Genomic DNA, 20,882 nt, shown 5'->3' on the forward strand with positions numbered 1-20,882 from the left:
ATAAGTCGTTACGTTCTTCCTTTTTTTTCTTAAAGAAATATTGCACTATTTCTAGCTCCCCATAACTTCAAACACCAATTCATCAATTCATGCTTGACTAACTTTTAAAGCCTGTTCCTAACTTGTAAATGTATTTATATATTTATGTTCATTTATTCAGTATTTAATATTTAAAATGTAAAATGCATACAGTTCCCAATTTTGAAATCCACTGTAATCACCCAGTTTTAGTCCCTTAATTTAAATCCAAAATTAGTTTTCTTAAGTAGTCCTAACCAATCGTTGCTGGAAATGTGTTGCTGGGAAAGCGCAGCAGGTCAGGCAGCATCCAGGGAACAGGAGAATCGACGTTTCGGGCATAAGCCCTTCTTCAGGAATGAAGAAGGGCTTATGCCCGAAACGTCGATTCTCCTGTTCCCTGGATGCTGCCTGACCTGCTGCGCTTTTCCAGCAACACATTTCCAGCTCTGGTCTCCAGCATCTGCAGACCTCACTTTCTCCTAACCAATCGTTGCTCAATTACAATACTATAGGTCGTGAAATAATCAGAGCTGCCTTAAAAGAATTTGTCTATTCAAGTTTAAAAAAAAACTTCTAATGCATGAACAATGGCCGAATCCAAGGTCACAGATATTAACCATAGGAGTTTCGTTTTTACTACAATTTAATGTTGAACTGAAACTTCAACTGTCCTCCATAAATCGCTTTTATGTAAAGATAAAGAGATTAGTTAGAAACTGACAGTAAGGCAGTCATGACCTATAAAAAGAACAGGAGTTATCATTCTTTTTTTCATAATCTCTATAGAATCCTTAACCTGAAAAGAAATCATGTTAAGTTTCCATAATAAAAATCAGATTCAAAACAGTCCTGGAACTCAAGCCCAAGGGAGCGGACCAAACCGGGACACGAGACCGCTCCTCAATTCCCAGTGTCCAGGGCCAGCCACTCCCCCCAGTGATGGAAGAAAATCCCAGACAGCCCCCAGTTGTGAGAAACAAAGCTCACACACACTTCAATAATTGCAGTCCGAGACCAAAATCTGAATCAGTAGTGTCCTTTATTTTTACACTTGCAAGTGGGTGTGATGTCCAGTGCCTATAAGGCAGAGGACATACACACCAAATTCAATTCATACACAATATTTATATAATTTGGTTTCTTTTGTTTTACATTGCTCCTCCCCTGTTTACATCCTCCACTTCCCTCCTCCTGTTTATCTCTTGCCTTATCCAGCCTTGTCTGTGACAAAATGCTTATTTCTGGCCTCACAAGGCTGTTTGACCCCGCTGCAGGTCATTGTTAGGCATATTCTTTCTTCATCAGTATCTACTCTCTCCATCTGGGCCTCTCCCGAGGCCATTCCGATCCCTATGACCTCTTTAATTGGGGTTTGTTCCTGTGTCTCTGTAAAAGTGGGAAACAGATGTTTATACCTACTGTTTTTACAGGCGTATCTAGCTTAACTTCATCCCCTCACAACATCTCATCTATTTGCCCATAATATCTACCATTGTTTTGCAATCACGTTTCATGCTGGCATACAATTTTAGCTAATGCAAAAACAATTATATATTTCCTCCACATCGTTTCCATTCTTGTTGACTCAGCTCTTGGCTAAAACAATTACACACTGGTGCGAGTTCATTTACTTTTATATAATCAATTAGAATTGCAGAATTGCAGAAGTAACATTAATTTACCTATATCCCACAGACTTCTGATGCGTGTTTACAGAGGATGCAGTCAGCATGCTGGACGTCCCCAAGGAAACGCAACACTGAACCTGTATGAGGAAGTCATTATGCTTGTTTTGTTCATGTAGTGAATTCCTATTTCACCATTACCACGGTGGGATGCAAACCTATGTCTCCAAAACATTAGTTTGGGTTAATAGTCCCATTACCAATATGCCACCTTTTGTTAAATTTCTAACATGCTGCACAACTCTCTCCTAGCTATCCCTCATCAAATACCCTGTGCACGAGTCCTTTGCATTCTATCCCTTGGCAAATGCAAAGTCCTCAGTGATGCATTTCTATGTTTGTATATACGCTTAATGCAGGTAGTCTTTGCAACATTTGGCTTAAGAATGCAGATCTGTGTTAACATAAGTAACTACTACTTGGTATGTGTAACCTTTCACCAATGGGAAGAGTGCTTATGGTATCCCCACAAATAATTAAACTTGTACTGTGTTGACTTATTATTGTTTCATATTATTGTGGGTATTGCTGATAAGGCCAGCGTATGTTGACCACCCCAATGACCCTTGAAATGAGGAGTGGTCAGCCATTTCAGAGAACAATTAAGTGTCAACTATATTGATGTCATTAAGGTGAAATTACATGAAGGTCAGACCTGTCTCACAGCCCTGTCCTAAAATAACATCTGAGAAGACATGCCCACATGCTTGAGATTGAAGGACTCGGAAAAGGCAAAAACGAAGTCCTGGAGAAACTCAGCAGGTCTGGCAGCATCTTTGCAGAGAGGAACAGATTTAATGTTTTGAGTCCACTATGGCCTGCAGGTCAGTCAACTTGTTCCCTAAAACTGTAATGCCTTTATGGATCACTATATAATCATAGGATTTCCTGGAAGAATTGCAACAACAAGGGAATCCAGACTATTTAGGAGTTGAAAAGAAAAACACTGGAATGTTTCTCTTCACATCCTTCCGCAATTTAAACCCACCTGGGCAAGTATGAAAACTCAGGCTTACTGAGAGAGCAGATACACATGGTTCAATGGTAATGATTATGGCTGGTCTATCAAAGATTGTCAATTTCCAGTTGCATGCATATACATCCTGACCAGCAGAATAAGGTGTGCAAGATGATCATAGACTGCAGGAGATGGTTACAGAAGCGATGGGTTTACATAGAACTCAAATTCTGAAATACACTTAATTTTTTTTACTTTGCTGCTTATTTGTATAAAGTGAATCTGTTAATTTTCTCTTTCAAATCGTGTCCAGTTGACCTCCGGGAGGCAGATAATAATTATTTTCTAAATACATTCTAAAAATACTTTTTTTTTGCTACGGGTGACTACTTATTTGAAGAAAGTTCTGACTCTGTTGACTTTCTCTTTTGAACCATCCCATTTGACCTCTGAGTGTTAGATAAAAGTTAGTTTCTAAATCTCTGCTTAAAGCATTGATTTTGTAAGAATTTGTCTAAGCTCACAAAGTAGCATTGGTTAGAGGACCCAATGATACTTGCCAAGCACAGAATGTTGTGCTGCACACTGTGGACTTTGCAAGGAAAAAAGTAATTTAATTGCAAGGAAGTCATTTTGTTTGGACATCCGGGATATATCATTCACAGGCAGTCAAAGGTAAAAAAAAATGTTATTCCCCATTAAGTGTTTATGTGCAACTGCAGTTAACTGTGTCAACGACTTGTGAAAGGAGCTTCATGAATTTATTGTTGGAATGGTTCTTGATGGAATAATGATTGGAAACATTACGGCTGAATGACACAAGATGATAATAGAGGAGAAAGCCCCTGATGAAGGGCTTATGCCCGAAATGTTGATTTTCCTGCTCCTCGGATGCTGCCTGACCTGATGTGCTTTTCCAGCACTAAACTCTCGACATGAAGATGACAAAAGAGTCAACATTTGGTTAGCTTTGTGGAGCAGAGTAAAGCTTTACTGAACTTTTGCAACACTGACATTTCAATAACATGCTTACTATGTCGTAATGATAACTTATTTCCATTTATAGCCTTTGCAATGTTTTCCAAACCTTAGTTCAGTCTTGTGACTACATCATGTGCAGTTAGAAATGACTTAGATGGCAATTGATCAGTAATTCCATTCAAAAAGTTTTGTTTTTCAATAACTTTTACAGGGCATTCTTTCATTGTGCATTATAACAACTGTGCGTCAACCTGTCATATCTACAGAGAAGCCTGCACTAATCCAGCTTCATAATTGGTTTTGGTCTCATGTTGTGCTATTGATATTTGCTGTTTGTTACCTGGGTGTACAGTTTTGTATAAAGGGCTAGAGGAAAGAGATTAGGGTAAACAAATGCAGAGAATGAAAAATCATCATAGATTTAAAATGTTAACTCTGTTTCTCTCTCCACGGTTGCTGCCAGACGTGTCGAGATTCTCCAGCATTCTCTCTGTTCCAGATTTCCATCATCCACAGCATTTTGCTTTTCTAAATGAATAGAGAGTAGATGGCTCCAGTTTGGGTTAGCAATGAGAGGCTTGCATGACTACTGTTCATTGTGCACAAACACACCCAGCTCCCTGTCCTCCCTACTGTTTTAAAATTGGGTTGCCTTACTGTTCTTGTGTGTCTGCATTCTTCTTGCCATTCTTCTGTGGGACATTCTGAGCTGAATTCCCCCTGTCAAATGTTTGTCCAGACCGTGAGCCTATTCACCTCACTGCTGCTTGTGGTAGTGAATTCCACGTACTCCCCTCTCCCTCCCAGCCTCTCACCCAACCCATTCAATCTCCTTCCTATCGGAAAGATGTTGTGAAACTTGAAAGGGTTCAGAAAAGATTTACAAGGATGTTGCCAGGGTTGGAGGATCTGAGCAATAGGGAGAGGCTGAACAGGCTATGGCTGTTTTCCCTGGACAGTCGGAGGCTGAGGGGTGACCTTAAAGAGGTTCATAAAATTATGAGGGGCATGGATAGGGTATACAGGCAAAGTCTTTTCCCAGGGGTCGGGGAGTCCAGAACTAGAGGGCATAGGTTTAGGGTAAGAGGGGAAATATGTAAGAGAGATCTAAGGGGCAACTTTTTCACACAGAGGGTGATACGTGTATGGAATGAGCTGCCAGAGGAAGTGGTGGATGCAATATTTAAGAGGCATTTGGATGGGTATATGAATAGAAAGGGTTTGGAGGGATATGGGCCGGGTGCTGGCTGGCAGGTGGGACTAGATTGGGTTGGGATATCTGGTCGGCTTGGACGGGTTGGACCAAAGGGTTTGTTTCTATGCTGTACATCTCTATGACTCTATAATTCCTGGCTCCTTTCTCCGATGGTTACAACCCTGGACTCAGGGAAACATACATTTGCAGTCGAGCAACTGAATTCCCTCGAGAAAACAAATTGAAATTTTCGGATGCTCTTGGTTGGATCTCAACTTGGAGTAATATGCTCACATCAGGCATTAAAGGGAAAATGACATCTGGAGAATTTCAAAGCACCCTCCCCACACCGTTTATTGACAAATGATGTGTCAAATATAGATGTCACCAACACTCTGATGAGTGAGAGCTGTGTACGTTCATGACTTTTTCAAGATAAAAGCCCCAGCTATTTGGATAAAGTGGCTAAGCACTGGTTAGTCTGTCGTTGGACTACTGTGTTCCATTCTGGAATCCGCACTACAGGATGGATGTGATTGCACTGGAGAAGGTGCAGAGCAGATTTATCAGGATGTTGCCTGAGATGGAGAGTTTAAGATGTGAAGAGTGATTGGACAGCCTGGGGCTGTTTTCCTCAGAATAGAGAGGACTGATGTGGGGTCATGATTGAGGTTAATAAAATGATGAGGGTTATAGACAGTAACATAGAATTTTAGAAAATAGCTTTCAGACTTGCTCTGCACTTCAATATGATCATGGCTGATCATCCTACTCAATACCCTGCTCTTGCTTTTGCCCCACACCCTTTGATGCTTTGAGCTCCAAGATGAAGAGGCGTTAGTTTAAAGTAAGGAGTGTACAATTTCAATGGATTTGAGGAAATTGTGTTCTGTCAGATAATAATCTGGAACTCGCTGAATGATGGCAGAGGTAGATGCACTTATAAAATTTGAGAAGTATTTAGAATGTATACTTGCAATGCCATAGCATACAAGGCTATGGGCCAAGTGCTGGAAAATTGAATTAGAATAGTTTTTGACCAGTGCTGACTCAACATTTTTCTGTGCTGTAGACCTCAATGACTGGAGCATGTCCTTGGCTTGGAGCTAGGGTTCTGTTCCTCAATTCTAGACACAATTTAATAAGGTTTGTTGAGACTTTGTGCTCTCTGTGCAGCAACGACTCAACTTCATCGACACATCATTGGCTGAAAAGAAAGAGTTTCAGGTTTGAGGTTCTGATTGCTATTTTGGAAAATGTTTATTTCAAATCAGGCGCTGTGTTGCAATTCCAAGGTTCCATCACCATCCGTGTTGAGATAATGGAACGGTACGGTCACCACATCACTTTGACAAATATCAATGATGTAAAGAGATCTGGAGGCAAGGAGGGGAAAAGGCAATGAAATAACAATCAGCGATCATTACATTGAATAGCAAAGCAGGCTAGAGAGCCTAAATGACCTCTTCTGGTTCTTACAATCACCCTTACATTTCTCAGTTATTCAGAAACTCTGAAGAAAATACATTTTTGCTAAAGGCTGCATATAACAAACTGTTCCTACCCAAATACTACTACTGACAATAGTGGTGGTATTCAAAACTCTGTGCTTTTTAGTGCAATAATTTAGCCAGAAGCCATATTGCGAGCGATCACATACCAAGGCAGTAAACTCCCTCTGCCTCAGTCTTTTTAAAAAATCCCTCTTGCCGTTCATTTTCAGTTTGAGTAGGTTAGGATTGTTTTCGCTGGAGTTCAGATGAATGGTGGGGGAGTGTTGGATGGTGGGATCTCGAAGAAAGTTATGAAGTTCTAACAAGACTAGACAGAGTAGATGCAGGGAGAACGTTCCCGATGGTGGGTCACAGTCTGAGGATCCAGGGTGGACCATTTAGGACAGAGCTGAGGAGACATTTCTTCACCCAGAGAGTGGTGAGCCTGTGGAATTCATTTCCACAGGAAGTAGTTGATTCCAAAATATTGAATGTATTCAAGAGGCGGCTGGATATACCACTTGGGGTGAATAAGATCAAAGGTTATTGAGAGGAAGCAGGATTAGGCTATTCAGTTGGACAATCAGCCATGATCGTGATAAATGGCGGAGCAGGCTCAAAGGACTGAAAGGCCTCCCTCTGCTCGTACCTTGTATGTTTCTATTTTAAAACAGCACCACTTCCCACTGAGCATTTATACCACTGACCCTGGTCTGTTCTGATGCCTTTTTGCGACAAAGATTAAGGCAATGATACAGGGCGGCAAAATAAGACATGGACCACACAAGTCCCCAACCTTGTACCAAATCCAGCTCTTCCCAGTTCAGTTTTTAGCGAACAGTTTTTTATGAATCCCAGCTCTGAGAGTTAGATTGTTTTATTAATTGAATATTCACATTATTTCAAAAACAAAACAAGCATTCTGTTGCCGGTGCCTCTGTTTAATCTTTTTTGCTGCAAATAAAACTGACAATTGCGTTTAGCCTGGCGTCTTTGTCCCGTTGTGAGGAGACCCACAGTTCTGAGGATGAGGAAGCGAGGGGTCCCAAATCGTGAGGGAGTGTGAGGAAATCAGAGTTTGTGGAAATTTGGAGGCAAATAAGATTCCATTCAGTCTGAAGCTCACCCCCACCCTGACAAATGGTGGATGTTTAGTGGAAGCTGCATTCTAAGAATGTGTGGCAATGACCGAGTGTATCCAATGGAGGTAGCTGGACACGCGGGTGTACACCCCGTAGCGTCCTGGCCGTGCGCATCCAGTCCCCCAGGAGACAATACCCATCAGGTACCAGGCTCCCGAAGGCTGGTGAGGGACTAGGAAGCCCCCACCGGTGTCCCCACCACATGCATCCCTCCCGCCCTCTGGCAAACCAGCGCAGAACATGTTGTTGGTGACAGGCGGGCGCAAACCCCCAATTCGTGCCTCCTGGAAAGCCTGCTGGCAGTGCTGCTGTCTGACCAAAGGCAGTGTAACGTAGCGTAGCCGGTCGCGAAGGAAGAACCCCTCCTCGATTCCCCAGCCGGCCACAAAGCCCACAGTCCCTGGTTGGAGGAGGTCACCCTCCTTGTATCCCCCGGCCCCGCGTAGGGCAGGCAAACAGGCAGGCATAGCCCCCTCCTCCACTCCCTCGCTCCCGTTCCTCCTCAGCTTGATCAGGGCAATGTCATTGTCGAAATCGTGCAGCTCCTCCACGAACCCTGGGTGCACCACAATCTTCTCGATTTCACGGCTCTTCCCTGCCAGGAGTGCCCGCAGGTTGGTGCTTCTCCCTGCCTGGCATGTCCGGATCCGGGTGACGTTGAGTTGGTGGGACAGCTCCGTCCGGGGGCCCCCTTTCGGGCAGAAGACATGGGCGGCTGTCAGCACCCAGCCCCCGCCGATCAGGGTGCCCCCAGCCCTCCCCCGACCGCTGGCCACCACCAGCACGTGCCACGGGAAGCTCCCCTCCTCTGCCAGCCTACCACCCAGGATCCGCTGCACCGTTGTCGCTGGGTTTGAAGGCCGCCCGCAAACTGTGAAAGTCGAGGAGAAGCAGAACGAGAGTCAGCGGCTGCGGTATGGAAAGATAGAAAGAATTAGGGAGAGGGGGAATAAAAGCAGAGCTAGGGTGGTAGGTGTCTGGAATGTGTTGGCAGCAGAGGTTAATACAGGCATGGTAGATTCATTTAAGATGCATCTGGACAGGTGCATGAGTAGGTGGGGAGCAGAGGGATACAAATGCTTAGGAATTGGGCGACAGGTTTAGACAGTAGATTTGGATCGGCTCAGGCTTGGAGGGCCATAAGGCCTGTTCCTGGGCTGTAAATTTTCTTTGTTCTTTGTTATTTTCATCAGGTGTCATTACACAGGACTTGAGCACCTTTTCCCTATGTTTTCCCCCACCCTCATAGACCTTGTTATCACATGGGCTGCTACCACACACCACTCATTCTCAACCTCTAACAGTCCCCGCTGGCATAGTTGCCTTCCAAGCAGTTAACCTGAGTTCAATTCCTGACCATCACAAGGTTCCCATTTTCTTGTGGTGCTGAACTTTTTAACTTATTTCTTTATTTTTCTATTTCTCTAACTAAGATTTTATAGCTAGATACATTGTACCTAAGATGGCACTTGTGGGGTGACATTGTACACTTTTCACTGTACTCTTGTACCCTGTGCAAGATAATAAAATGTAAATCCAGAATCTAGCGGCTATTCTTTCCCCTAGACACACCGTTATCCACTCCTTTTTCTGTCCAACTGTTATTCTCTCTCTTTGCACTCTATCTCTACCTGTTGTTTACCCTCTTCCCTGCCACCCCACACCTCGTCTTCTGCATAAAACCATCCTTTTCCTTGCTGTCATCAGTTCCGAGACAGAGTCACTGGATCTGAAACGTTTACTCTGATTTCTCTCCATACATGCTGCCAGACCTGCTGAGATTTTCCAGCAATTTCTGTTATTGTTTCAGATTTCTAACATCTGTCGTTCTTTCAGTTTTGTCCTTAACATCCTTGCTTGGATGAGAGCTCAGTCCAGTAGGAATCTTAGTTCGGCACAAAATTTATTTTGACATGAATTGTTGACTTGGCTTGATTGACATCTGTAAGCTGTTAACCTAAGTTACATCTGAACCCGTGACTAGGAGGAATGTGCAGCAAGTCAAGAGTGTGGTGCTGGAAAAGCACAGCGGGTCAGGCAGCATCCAGTGAGCAGGAAAATCGATGTTTCAGGCATAAACCTTTCGTCAGGAATTTGCAGCAAGTAAGCATCACTATAAAGTTGACTGGGATGGTTATCCAGCAGTCAGCATCACTGTACAGCCAAGCGAGAGGTTGAGGGATGCACTAAAGCTGTTATCAGGGTGCAGTGGGGCAAGACCACTGTCTGAGGTCTTTCTGCTGAACTTAAGTGGGGATCTGTTCAGTTATCAGACTCTAGATGCCTCAAATGTACAGGTCATTCTGCTATAACACGTTTTGTTAATGTGAATTCACTATAATGTGGTTGATGAACTGGGGACAATGTTTCTATCGTGTGAACTTACAAAGTGTGTTTTAGTTTTAACGTGATTCTGGACCCATTTGTTTAAATGGTGCTGCTATTACATGATTTTCTTATAACACGGGATTGCACAAGATTAGACCTACTGCATTACAGCAGAGGGGCTGTAGGTCATTCCTGAAGTAGGTCATTCCTGAAGAAGGAGAAAGTGAGGTCTGCAGATGCTGGAGATCAGAGCCGGAGATGTGTTGCTGGAAAAGCGCAGCAGGTCAGGCAGCATCCAGGGAACAGGAGAATCGACGTTTCGGGCATAAGCGGGCTTATGCCTGAAACGTCGATTCTCCTGTTCCCTGGATGTTGCCTGACCTGCTGCGCTTTTCCAGCAACACATTCCTGAAGAAAGGCTTATGCCCGAAATGTCGATTCTCCTGTTCCCTGGATGCTGCCTGACCTGCTGTGCTTTTCCAGCAACACATTTTCAGCTCTGATCTCCAGCATCTGCAGACCTCACTTTCTCCTGCATTACAGCAGAACCGAATGCATGTAAATATAATCTTATAATAGTAAGAAATGCCTTTGGTTTGTTTATTGGATATAGTCCAACTCCAGTGTTTGATTTGTCTTCTTCATACGCTAATGCAAAGAACCAAACTGATTTAGTAAATATGCATTTTTTTTATGAATAAAGTATATGTTTGGAAAAAACACTGGGAGTAGTGTGCAGCAGTCAATATCACTATGCAGCTGGGAGAGTGGATCTGATGGGGACATCAGGCCATGAATAAGGATAAGAGTTTTCTAGTCTGTAGTCTGTAAGGAATCCAGTCGGAGTGCAGCCAACCTGGTGGTAAACCTGGCAGGAGTGGAGCACCCCTGAGTGTCAATGTGGTGAGACCCAGCTCAAGCTCAGTCTGAGCAATAGTTAAACCCTAACGGAAAGCGCGCTCAAATTCAAATGACTGACCAAAATACCAAAAGTGCAAAGTCCTTGTCCACTTTAAGAGAAACAGTAAAAGTTCTAGCTTTTTAAAACAAAACTCAATTCATTTTCTGAAAGTAAAGCAGAAATTTCTGGAGAAACTGAGAATTAGCAGCTCGAATCCAGCAAAAACTGATTGCAGCTCAGAAAGAGTGGTGTTTGTGCTGAAGTCAGCTGGCCTCAGTGGGTGGGGAGGTGAGGTTAGGGCAGAGGAGGCGAAGTCCAGAGAGAGAGAGTGAGAAATGAAAGGGATATGTACACAAGGAGATTATGGATAGCAGAAGGAAAGCTGAATAAGAGATAATCAGAGCTAAGAGTGAGAAATTGAGTGAGCTATATTCAAAATAACCTGTACAATGTGATAATGGGTCTAGGACTATGTGAGAATGGGTGACTATGCTAAAAACAATCCCATATCATAATAGAACAGGGTGTGGGGTCGGTTAAAAAACTCACAGAAGTTTGGAAAGGAATCCCCAGGCCCTAAAGTTATTAAACTCAGCGTTGAGTTCTGGAGGCTATGGAAAATGAGATGTTGTTCTTCGAGCTTGTGGTGAGGCACCTTTTGGCTCTGCAGCAGGCCCCTGACAGAAATGTTGGTGTGTGAACAGAGTGGTGTGTTGAAGTGGCAGGCAACTTTTCAGGAACATTTCTGCGACAGAATGTAGGTGTTCTGCAAAGCGGCCACCCAGTTTGTCTGCCCAGTCTAGAGGAGTCCACATTGCAAGCAGAGAATACACGAGAGCAGATTGAGAGAAGTTCAGGTAAACATAGAACATGGAACATTACAGCGCAGTACAGGCCCTTCAGCCCTCGATGTTGCGCTGACCTGTGGAACCAACCTGAAGCCTATCTATCCTACACTGTTCCATGTTCATCCATTTATTTATCCAATGACCATTTAAATACCCTTAGAGTTGGTGAATCTACTACTGTTGCAGGTAGAGCATTCGACACACTTGCTACTCTCTGAGTAAAGAAACTACCTCTAACATCTGTCCTATATCTATCACCCCTCAATTTAAAGCTTTGTCCCCTCATGCTAACTATCATCAACTGAGGAAAACAGGTCTCACTGTCCACCCTATCTAACCCTCTGATTATTTTATATGTTTCAGTTAAGTCACCTCTCAACCATCTTCTCTCTAATGAAAACAGCCTCAAGTCCCTCAGACTTTCCTCATAAGACCTTCCATCCATACCAGGCGACATCCTGGTAAATCGCCTAGTAAAGCACTGTTCCACCTGGAAGCTGTGTCTGGGGCCTTGGATACTGAGAAGGGAGGAAGTAAATAGGTAGGCATTACAGCTTCTGCAATTGCAGGGGAAGGTGTCGTAAGTATGTAGGGAGGTATTGACAGTGGAGAAGTGGACCAAGGTATCCCGGAGGGAATGGTTCTTGCAGAAAGCTGACAAACGAGGGGAGGGAATGTGTGTCCCATGGCATCCCATTGAAGGTGACAGAAATGGCGGCTTACAATCTTCAGATGCAGAGGCTGGTGGTTTGGGAAGTCAGGACCAGGGGAACGCTATCATTGTTGTGGGAGGGAAGAGAAGGATTGAGGGCAGAACTGCGGGAGATTGGTCTGACATGGCTAAGGGCTCTGTCAGCAATGGTGGCAGGGATCTTCAGTTGAGGAAGAAGGTGGATGTTTCTGAGGCTGACCGGTGGAAGGTTGCATCATCAGATGTAACGGAGATGGAAAGACCAGAGGAATGGGATGTAGTCCTTACAGGAAGGAGGGTGTTTGATGTATCGTCCAGGTAACTGTGGGCGTCAGTGGATTTGGAGTGGATCTCAGTGGTCAGCCTATCTCCATCATGAAAACAGAGATGTCAAGGAAGAGAAGAGAGGAGTCAGATGGACCAGGTGAAGGAGAGCGCGGGTTGGAAATTCAAAGCAAAATTGTTTCAATTAATTTTCTACTTAGCTTAAGCTTATCATAGAATCCCTACAGAGTGGAAGCAGGCCATCCTGCCCATCGAGTCCACACCAACCCTCCAAAGAGCAACCCACGTAGACCCCAACCCTACCCCATAACCCTACATTTCCCATAGATAACCCACCTAGCCTGCACATGCCAGGACACTATGAGCAATTTAGCAACTACCTAAGCTGCATATCTTTGGACTGTGGAAGGAAACTGGCACAGATACAGGGAGAACAGATGCTGCCTGACCTGCTGTGCTTTCCCAGCAGCAAACTCTCGACTTTTATCTCCAGCATCTGCAGTCTGCACTTTCTCTTCTCAATAGTAAAGGGTACAGGCATGTGTTTCTGCAGCCACAGGCGTGAGTCCAGGATGGTGGGGTCAAGGATGTCACTGAGCGGAGTATTTAGATGTGCATTTGCAATGCCAAGGAATACAGGGCCAGCAGACAAGTGCTGGAAAATAGGAGTAGAATAGTTACATGCTTGTTTTTGACTGGCACGGAGGACTGAAGGACCTTTTTCTGTGCTGTGGACTCTATGACAATAAGGACTGCAAAGCATTCTGAAGGAGAGTGAACAACCAGAAGTTATGGGTCATATTGTTACCAATGACATAGAAAGAGAGAGGAGCTGCTGCATCAGGGAGCTAGGGAAATTAAAAAGCAGCACCTCACAGGTTTTAATCTCTGGATTACTCCAAGTGAAATATTCTAATGAGCATAGGAATAAGCAGATGGACCAAGTTAATGCGAGGCTGAAGAGTTGCTGCAGGAGGGAAGGATTTTGATTCATAGATCACAGGATCCATATCTAGGGGCCTGTACAGGTCTGACAGGTAGCTCCTACACTGAAACAGGGCTAACATCCAGGCAGGGGGGTTTGCCAGTGATGTTGGTGAGACTTTAAAGTAATTTGGCAAGAGAAAGGGATATGGAGTAGAGGTACAATAAGAGAAGATGCACAGACTATTATAAAAAAAACAGAAACAAGTCAGTATAAATCCCAGTCTGACTATTTAGTCATGTTAAGACATAGGGGAGTTCAGCAAGGGTGGTTTATGTTTACTTTAATGTAAGAGTCATGTGAGTAAGGCAGATTAACACATGGCGATATGAGGTATCATCATTATCGCAGAGACATGGATGAGGGAGGGGTCAGATTAGGCAAACAAAAAGGGAGTAATGTAAACGAGGAGGTGTCACTATATTGATCAAGGAGTCAATTACAGCAACATGAAGGGATAATATCTCAGAAAGCTACTCGATTGTGGCCATATTTTGGAACTTTAAAACAAGAAATGCCTAGTCATATTGTTGGGAGTGATCTGTGGGCCCTCAAACAGTCAGGGAGAGGTCAAAAGTTAGATCTATAGGCAAGTTTCAGACAACTGTCAAAGTAATACAGTGACAATAGTTGCAGACTTCAATTTTACCCCCATATTAAATGGGGTAGGTAATGCCACGATAGCTCGAGCAGGCTATAGGGCTGCTCTCCCACTACAGAAAGAGAGAAATGACAAGGACAGTCCATCATGGTAACCTCAGCCGATAGACAAAGTAGGAAAGGCTGAGAGGGGAGAGCCTGTTAAGTCCTACATGACACATGGCTGTGTTGTACTTAATTTTAGGGAATGAAGTTGGGCATGTGGTAGATGTGGAAGCATATTGGTACTGTAACGTGGTAAATGTTAAAGTAATTGTGGATAAAGACAAATATGGACCAGAAATAAAGATTCTGAATTTGGGGAAGGCTGTTTTTTAATATAGTAAGACAAAAGTCAGCCAAAGTGGCCTGGAAGCAATTACTTCTGCGAAAATCTACATTCAAGCCTTTCAAAAATGGGAGAGTGAGAGTGAAGGAACAACATATGAAGAGTGAGACCATAGATTCTAGAGAACCCTGGATATCAAGGTTTGTACCAGATAGGATAATTCACGAAACAGGAAGCTGATGGTAGATTCCAGAGGCTCAGAATGCCAGAAGCTCTCGAGATGCAGGTGGTTACTTAAAAAAAGAAATTAGGAAAGTGAAGAGACGGGAATGAGGAAACACTGCAGGGTAAATTAGCTAAATATCGTAGAGTCATAGAGGTGTACAGCATGAAAATAGACCCTTCAGTACAACTCGTTCATGCTGACCAGATATCGTAAACTAATCTAGTCCCATTCACCAGCATTTCGTCCATATGCTTCTAAACCCTTTCTATCTGGATGTCTTTTAAATGTTGTATTTGTACCAGCCTCCATCACTTTCTCTGGCAGCTCATTCCATACTTGCACCATCCTCTGTGTGAAAAGGTTGTGCCTTAGATCACTTTTAAATCTTTCCCCTCTCACCTTAAACCTATGTCCCTAGTTCGGGACACCCTGACATTGGGAAAAAAAGCCTTGGCTGTTCACCCTATGCGTGGCCCTCATGATTTTATGAATCTCTCTAAGGTTACCCCTTGGCTTCTGATGCTTCAGGGAAAGGAGCCCCAGCTTATTCAGCCTCTCCCTATAGCTCAATCCCTTCAACCCTGGCAACATCCTTGTAAATCTTTTCTGAACACTTTCAAGTTTCACAACATCCTTCCAAAGCAGGAAGACCAGAATTGAATACATGACCTCCCAACTCCTACACTCAATGCACTGACCAAGAAAGGAAAGCATACCAAATGCCTTCTTCATTATCCTGCCTACCTGGGACTCCACTCTCAATAAACTATGAACCTACACTGTTAGGTCTCTTTGTTCAGCAAACTCCCCAGAACCTTATCATTAGTTTTCAGAACTAGAAGCAATGCACCCAAGGGTGTTGTGGGAGGGAAGGGAGGAGATTGCAGAGACATTGACATTAAGTTACAAATCTTCTCAGGAGACAAGACATGTGCTAGAGAACTGTAATCGATTCCTTGATCAATATTGTAATATCTCTTTTAGACCACTCATTGTTTTATTTTTGTTTTATCATGTGGTATGTTTGCTCAAGAAGGGAAATATGGATGAACCAGGGAGCGACAGGCTATTGAGTCTAACATTTATGGTAGGAAAATGATTGGTAAAAAAAGAATCTGAGGGTCAGAATTAATCTCCACTGGGACCGGCAAAGATTCATCAAGGACAGTCAGCAAAGCTTTGTAAGGTGGAGAGCATGTCTGACAGGCTTGATTGAATGTTTTGAGGAGGTGACTAGTTGTGTAGATGAAGGTGGTGCAGTGGATTTAGGTTACGTGATCTCTAGTGAGGCTTTTGATGTGTTCTTGCATGGGAGACTGGTCAAGTCGGTAAGAGTCAATGGGATTCAGAGCAATTTAGGAAATTAGGTCAAGAATTTGCTTAATTCAAATCCAGGATTCCCTCAAGGTAAAATTGCATGTTAAGTCAGTAGTTAGGAAGGCAAATGCAATGTTTGCATTTATTTTGAGAAGACTTGAAGATAAAAGCAGGAATATACTTCTGAGGCCCTATATAGCTCTGGTCAGACCATATTGTGTTCAGTTTTGGACCTCATATCTCAGGAAGGATGTACTGGACCTGGAATGGTTTCAGTGGAGGTTCATGAGGAATGAAAAGTTTAATGTATGAGGAATATTTGTGGACTCTGGGTCTATACTGGATGAAGTTTAGAAGGTGGAAGGGGTTCTAATTGAAACTTACAGAATACAAAATGGCTATGACAGAGTGGATGCTAGAAGATGTTTCCATTGGTAGGAGAGACTAGGACTGCCTTAGAGTAAAGGAATACCTTTTAAAATGGAGATAAGGAGAAACTTCTTCACCCAGACAGTGGACAATCTCTGGAATTCACTGCTACAGAAGGCTGTGGAGGTCAGGTCATTGAGTACATTTAAGACATGGATCAAGGGTTACAGGGAGAATGGGGTTGAGAAACGTATCAGCCATGGTTGAATGGCAGGGAAGATTCAATGGGCTGAATGGCCTAGTTTCTGCTCCTTTGTCTTGTAGTCTTATGGTCTTATAACTACTTCCCCTTAGAGCAACCAATAACCAGTGGGCAGAGAGTTGTGGTAAAGGGCAGAAGGTTGAGAGGAGTGTAAAGAGCAATATTTCACCCAGAGGATGGTCGGTATCTGGAACTCACTGACCAAAAGGATGGTAGTGCTGGGAGCTGTCACAACATTTCCAAAGTCTTTAGATGGTCCCTTAAATTGCCATAGCATAAGTGGCTATGTACTGAAAAATGGGACTCGAATAGATAGATACTTTCTGACAGTTGTGGAGAAGATTAGCCAAGGCACCAGTTTCCATGAGGTGCATCACAATGGCTCTAACATATGAAATAGGAACAGGAGGAAGCCGTTCGGTCCCTCTAATCTGCTTCATCATTCAATAAGATTATTATTGATATGATTGTGCCTCAACACCACAATACTTGCTACTCCAAATAACGTTTGACTGCCTTGTTAGTCCAGAAGTAGATGTTCACCTTAAGAATATTCAATGATCCCACCTTGACCCCACCATGACCATCAATTTAAAAATCTCATCTCAGTTTTAAACTGGAGACCTCTTATTTCCAAAATACCTTCCCTCATTCTTGTCTGTCCCACAACAGGAAAACTCCTTTCATTTCTCTCTATGATGTCTTTCTGCCAATGCATCAAGACTTACTTGGATAAGTTTAAATATGGTGAAATGCTTGAATCCCCTACTGGGCACACAGAGGGTAGTACGTATATGGAATGAGCTGCCAGAGGAAGTGGTGGAGGCTGGTACAATTACTATATTTAAGAGGCATTTGGATGGGTATATGAATAGGAAGGGTTTGGAGGGATATAGGCCAGGTGCTGGCAGGTGGGACTAGATTGGGTTGGGATATCTGGTCGGCATGGATGGGTTGGATCGAAGGGTCTGTTTCCATGCTGTACATCTCTATGACTCTATGACTTTATGTTGCGACTTTAGGGCTCACATTTGTGTAAGATTACAGGAACAGTAGATTTTTTTTCTCAGAATATTTCTGAATTGGGGAGGGGGGGGGGATTTCTCAGCAGTTCCATAGCTGACCATCAATATTATTTGGCACAATGGTTATGTATATAATGCGTACAGAGTATATGACAATACTGTGGCTTTCAGAGACGTCCTTTGCCTTGGTTTTGTTTGAAGAAATTTTGATCCAGAGGTACAAAGCTGCCTCCTCCAAGGCAATAAAGTAAGTAGCTTGTGAGGCCTTGGGTTTTTTTTTTCTAAAAGTTAAGACAATAGAAGCAGCCTGAATGGGTGGTGCCAGGCTCCCACACAACCAAGATTTGAATTTAGCTTTCAGGAGTTGTTGGGGTTTGAAGCTGGCTGTGGAAGCTGCCATATCCTTCTCCCAACCAGAATTTTCTCTTGGATTGGAGAAACATCTCATTGAGATCATTTATTTTATTGAATTTGCCTTTGCCGGGGTGTTTTTATGGCGTATTAATATTTTGGAACAGTTGCTATTTTGTAGTTAAATAATCTATTACTCTGTTACATTTTCCAATAGAGTTAAAGTCATATCAATTCTTCTTTATTTTCTTTGTATTTTAACTGTAGGGTACGAATAAAGCCGAGTGGAATAACAAATCGAATTACACGTGAAACACAATCCCTTACACTTGCCTTTAAGTAAGATAAAAGTTAGAGTCGAGGCTATCTCCTTGATATATTTGAAGGGGATTTGATTTGGTTCATTTGTTACTCATGACTATGGGTAGTGGGTGGGGGCAGAATTGGTGTTGCCTTGGCTTTGAATCCAAATTGGTGGGGGGAGGTGACGGGGATGATACGGTGGTATGAGGAATGAGAGTCAAAGAGCTTATTGTCTTCATTATAAATGGGACAGAGTCTCAGAGTAAAAGTCAAACTCTCCAAAATTCAATGTCGTCAGGTCAAAATTCTGGAATTCCCTCCCTAATAGCACTCCGTGTCTACCTACAACATATATTGCAATGGTTCAAGACGGCAGCTCATCACACCCTTTTCAAGGGTCATGGGAAATAGGCAATAAATGCTGGACCAGCCAGCAATCCTTTCATCCCATGAGTGATCTTAAAAAAAGGCAGCCCACCTCACCACTTCTGAGTTGAAATGGGGTGTTGACTCCATCCTACACCCATCCACAATCCACTAAAACAGAAACTCAAAGACAGAAATGAACAAAAACAGAGACAGAGAGTAAAATAAAGACTGGAAGGAAGAGAAAGTTAGGGACAGAAAAAGACTGAGTGGGGAAGAGGGTCAAGGAGAGAGTGTGAGAAATGAGAAAGACAGGGAGACAAAGAGAGAGAGAGAGATTAAGAGGTAAAACCAGAAGGTTGATAGAGACAGAGAGAGAGAAAAAAATAAAATAAAATGGGAAAGAGAATTGGGGTGTGTGAGATAATAAGGGAACAGGCAGAGAGAGACATGGAGAGATGGACAGTCTGGACAGAAACTCTTGGAAAGTGAGAGAGAGGAAGAAACTCAAAGAGAGAAAGAGAGAGCTAGAGAGAGAGAGAGCGAGAGAAAGACAGAGACAGAGAGAGAGACACAGAGAGAGGGAAAGAGAGAGAAATTACCTTTTACTCCAGAGGTTCCATTTCTTGTGTTATCAGTGATTCCTTTGCACACTGTTTCTTTGGCACTCTGCTCTGTGACCCAGGGTTTCGTGGTAGTCTGGAGTTCCTTGGTTGGTGGGCCCTCTGAGCTGCTGGTTGGTGACTGGGATATAGAATGGCCACAAAGCAAAGCAAGCACCAAAACCAAGAGCCTAGAAGGGATAGCACAGAGTGGTGACTGCATACAATTCACAGAGACAGCTAGGCTGGGGTGCAGGGTGATGGGAGCTTCAGGGCTTCCAGCTGACCTCAGGACCATGCACCCCAGTTGCTAAGGCCATTGCAGGATTCTCACTTGATAGTTTGCATACTACAGCATGGAAATTAAACCCAAATCCCTCTCAGTTAGCATTTATGTATGTTAAACCATTTGTTCCTCAGGGAGAATGCTATTATCACTCAGATGCTTGGGGATTGGGCTTGGCCTTTGGATCTCAGTTGGAAACAAAAGCCAATATTTGAGACCCAAGGAGGTGTTTTGGCCGCACGTTTCACCTCTGGGATGAATTAAGGCTGAAGCCAGGAGGAGATCAGCCTTTTATTGGGACCCATGGACAATTGGAAGTGAGAGGGAGGGTCCAGTCAGCCATTAAAGCTCAGCCTGTAGCTTCGGGTGCACAAAGAATGCCCTAGGTGCCAGCACAAATCAGGGTTACACATCCCCAACACATCAGCGGCTTGTGAGATCAGTCAGACCATGTGTAGGCACCTCCTACTCTGATCTATTGCAATGTAAATGTTTATCTGTCATCTATTTATCTGACTGCAATGTTTGTCCTTTTAACGTTATTTCTTATTTTCCAACTTATGCTATAAATCACTGTTTGGTAATGTGACTATTATTTTCTTTATTTCTCTATTTTGTATCTAAGATTTTAATCTCAGTACCTTTGTACCTAAGATGGCGCTGTGAGGGGAGACATTTTAAACTGTACTCCTGAACTTCTGTACTTGAGCACACTTGACAATAAACCTAAGTCCAATCCTAATTCTAATTGCAAGTGTCCAACATACCTCATGGTCCTTCAGCAAGAGCAGATCTGCTTTCTGTCGTAGAATGAGCAACACACACTAACACAAATCAAACTAGAACAGCACTCACTGACCTCTTGGACTGCTACGGTCTGTGATCTCTATCTGCTACTCACGTCACTCATCCAGGAATGCTCATGGCTCAATCACATTGCAATAGAGGAAACTGCTTCAGGGTCACCAGAGACACAGCAGTGGGCTACACGCAGAGTAATGCTGTCTTTACACTGCTCCTTTCCAGGCGGCTCATCTCTTGCCGTGGCGTTTAGAGATATTTGTGCCAGCGCCAGAGGAGAGGCTGTCCCTATCGGAATCACCATGTGAGGTACCCCATAATGTTGTCAGCAGCTCCTCATTCATTACTGTGAGATCCATTAGACCTTCTCTGTTTTCCTGAAAGGGGCTGGGAGCTACAGGCTCCTCATCACCCTTTGCCCCAGTTCTGGGCCTCAGAGGGTGGGACAAGTTGACGGAGCACAGTTCAACACACACATCGAGGTGAACAAAACACCAACAATCAAACATCCATACCACAAGGTGCAAGTAGTT

The 20,882-nt window shown here is 43.5% G+C and overlaps 1 protein-coding gene across 1 annotated transcript; it reads right to left on the reverse strand.

Moving 5' to 3' along the window:
- Positions 1–7,031: 7,031 nt before the first annotated feature.
- On the reverse strand, positions 7,032–20,432 carry LOC122553393 (complement C1r subcomponent-like). The gene is made up of 3 exons (XM_043697102.2): positions 20,316–20,432; positions 19,263–19,453; positions 7,032–8,346 (listed from the first exon to the last, which is right to left on the reverse strand). Exons 1-3 carry the CDS (start codon positions 20,318–20,320, stop codon positions 7,502–7,504), a joined length of 1,041 nt encoding a protein of 346 aa, XP_043553037.2. The 5' UTR covers positions 20,321–20,432; the 3' UTR covers positions 7,032–7,501.
- Positions 20,433–20,882: the final 450 nt, after the last annotated feature.

This window comes from Chiloscyllium plagiosum, unplaced genomic scaffold (assembly GCF_037043375.1).
Source record: "Chiloscyllium plagiosum isolate Xiang-an unplaced genomic scaffold, Cpla_swu_hap1 HiC_scaffold_8, whole genome shotgun sequence".
Taxonomy (NCBI): Eukaryota; Metazoa; Chordata; class Chondrichthyes; order Orectolobiformes; family Hemiscylliidae; genus Chiloscyllium; species Chiloscyllium plagiosum.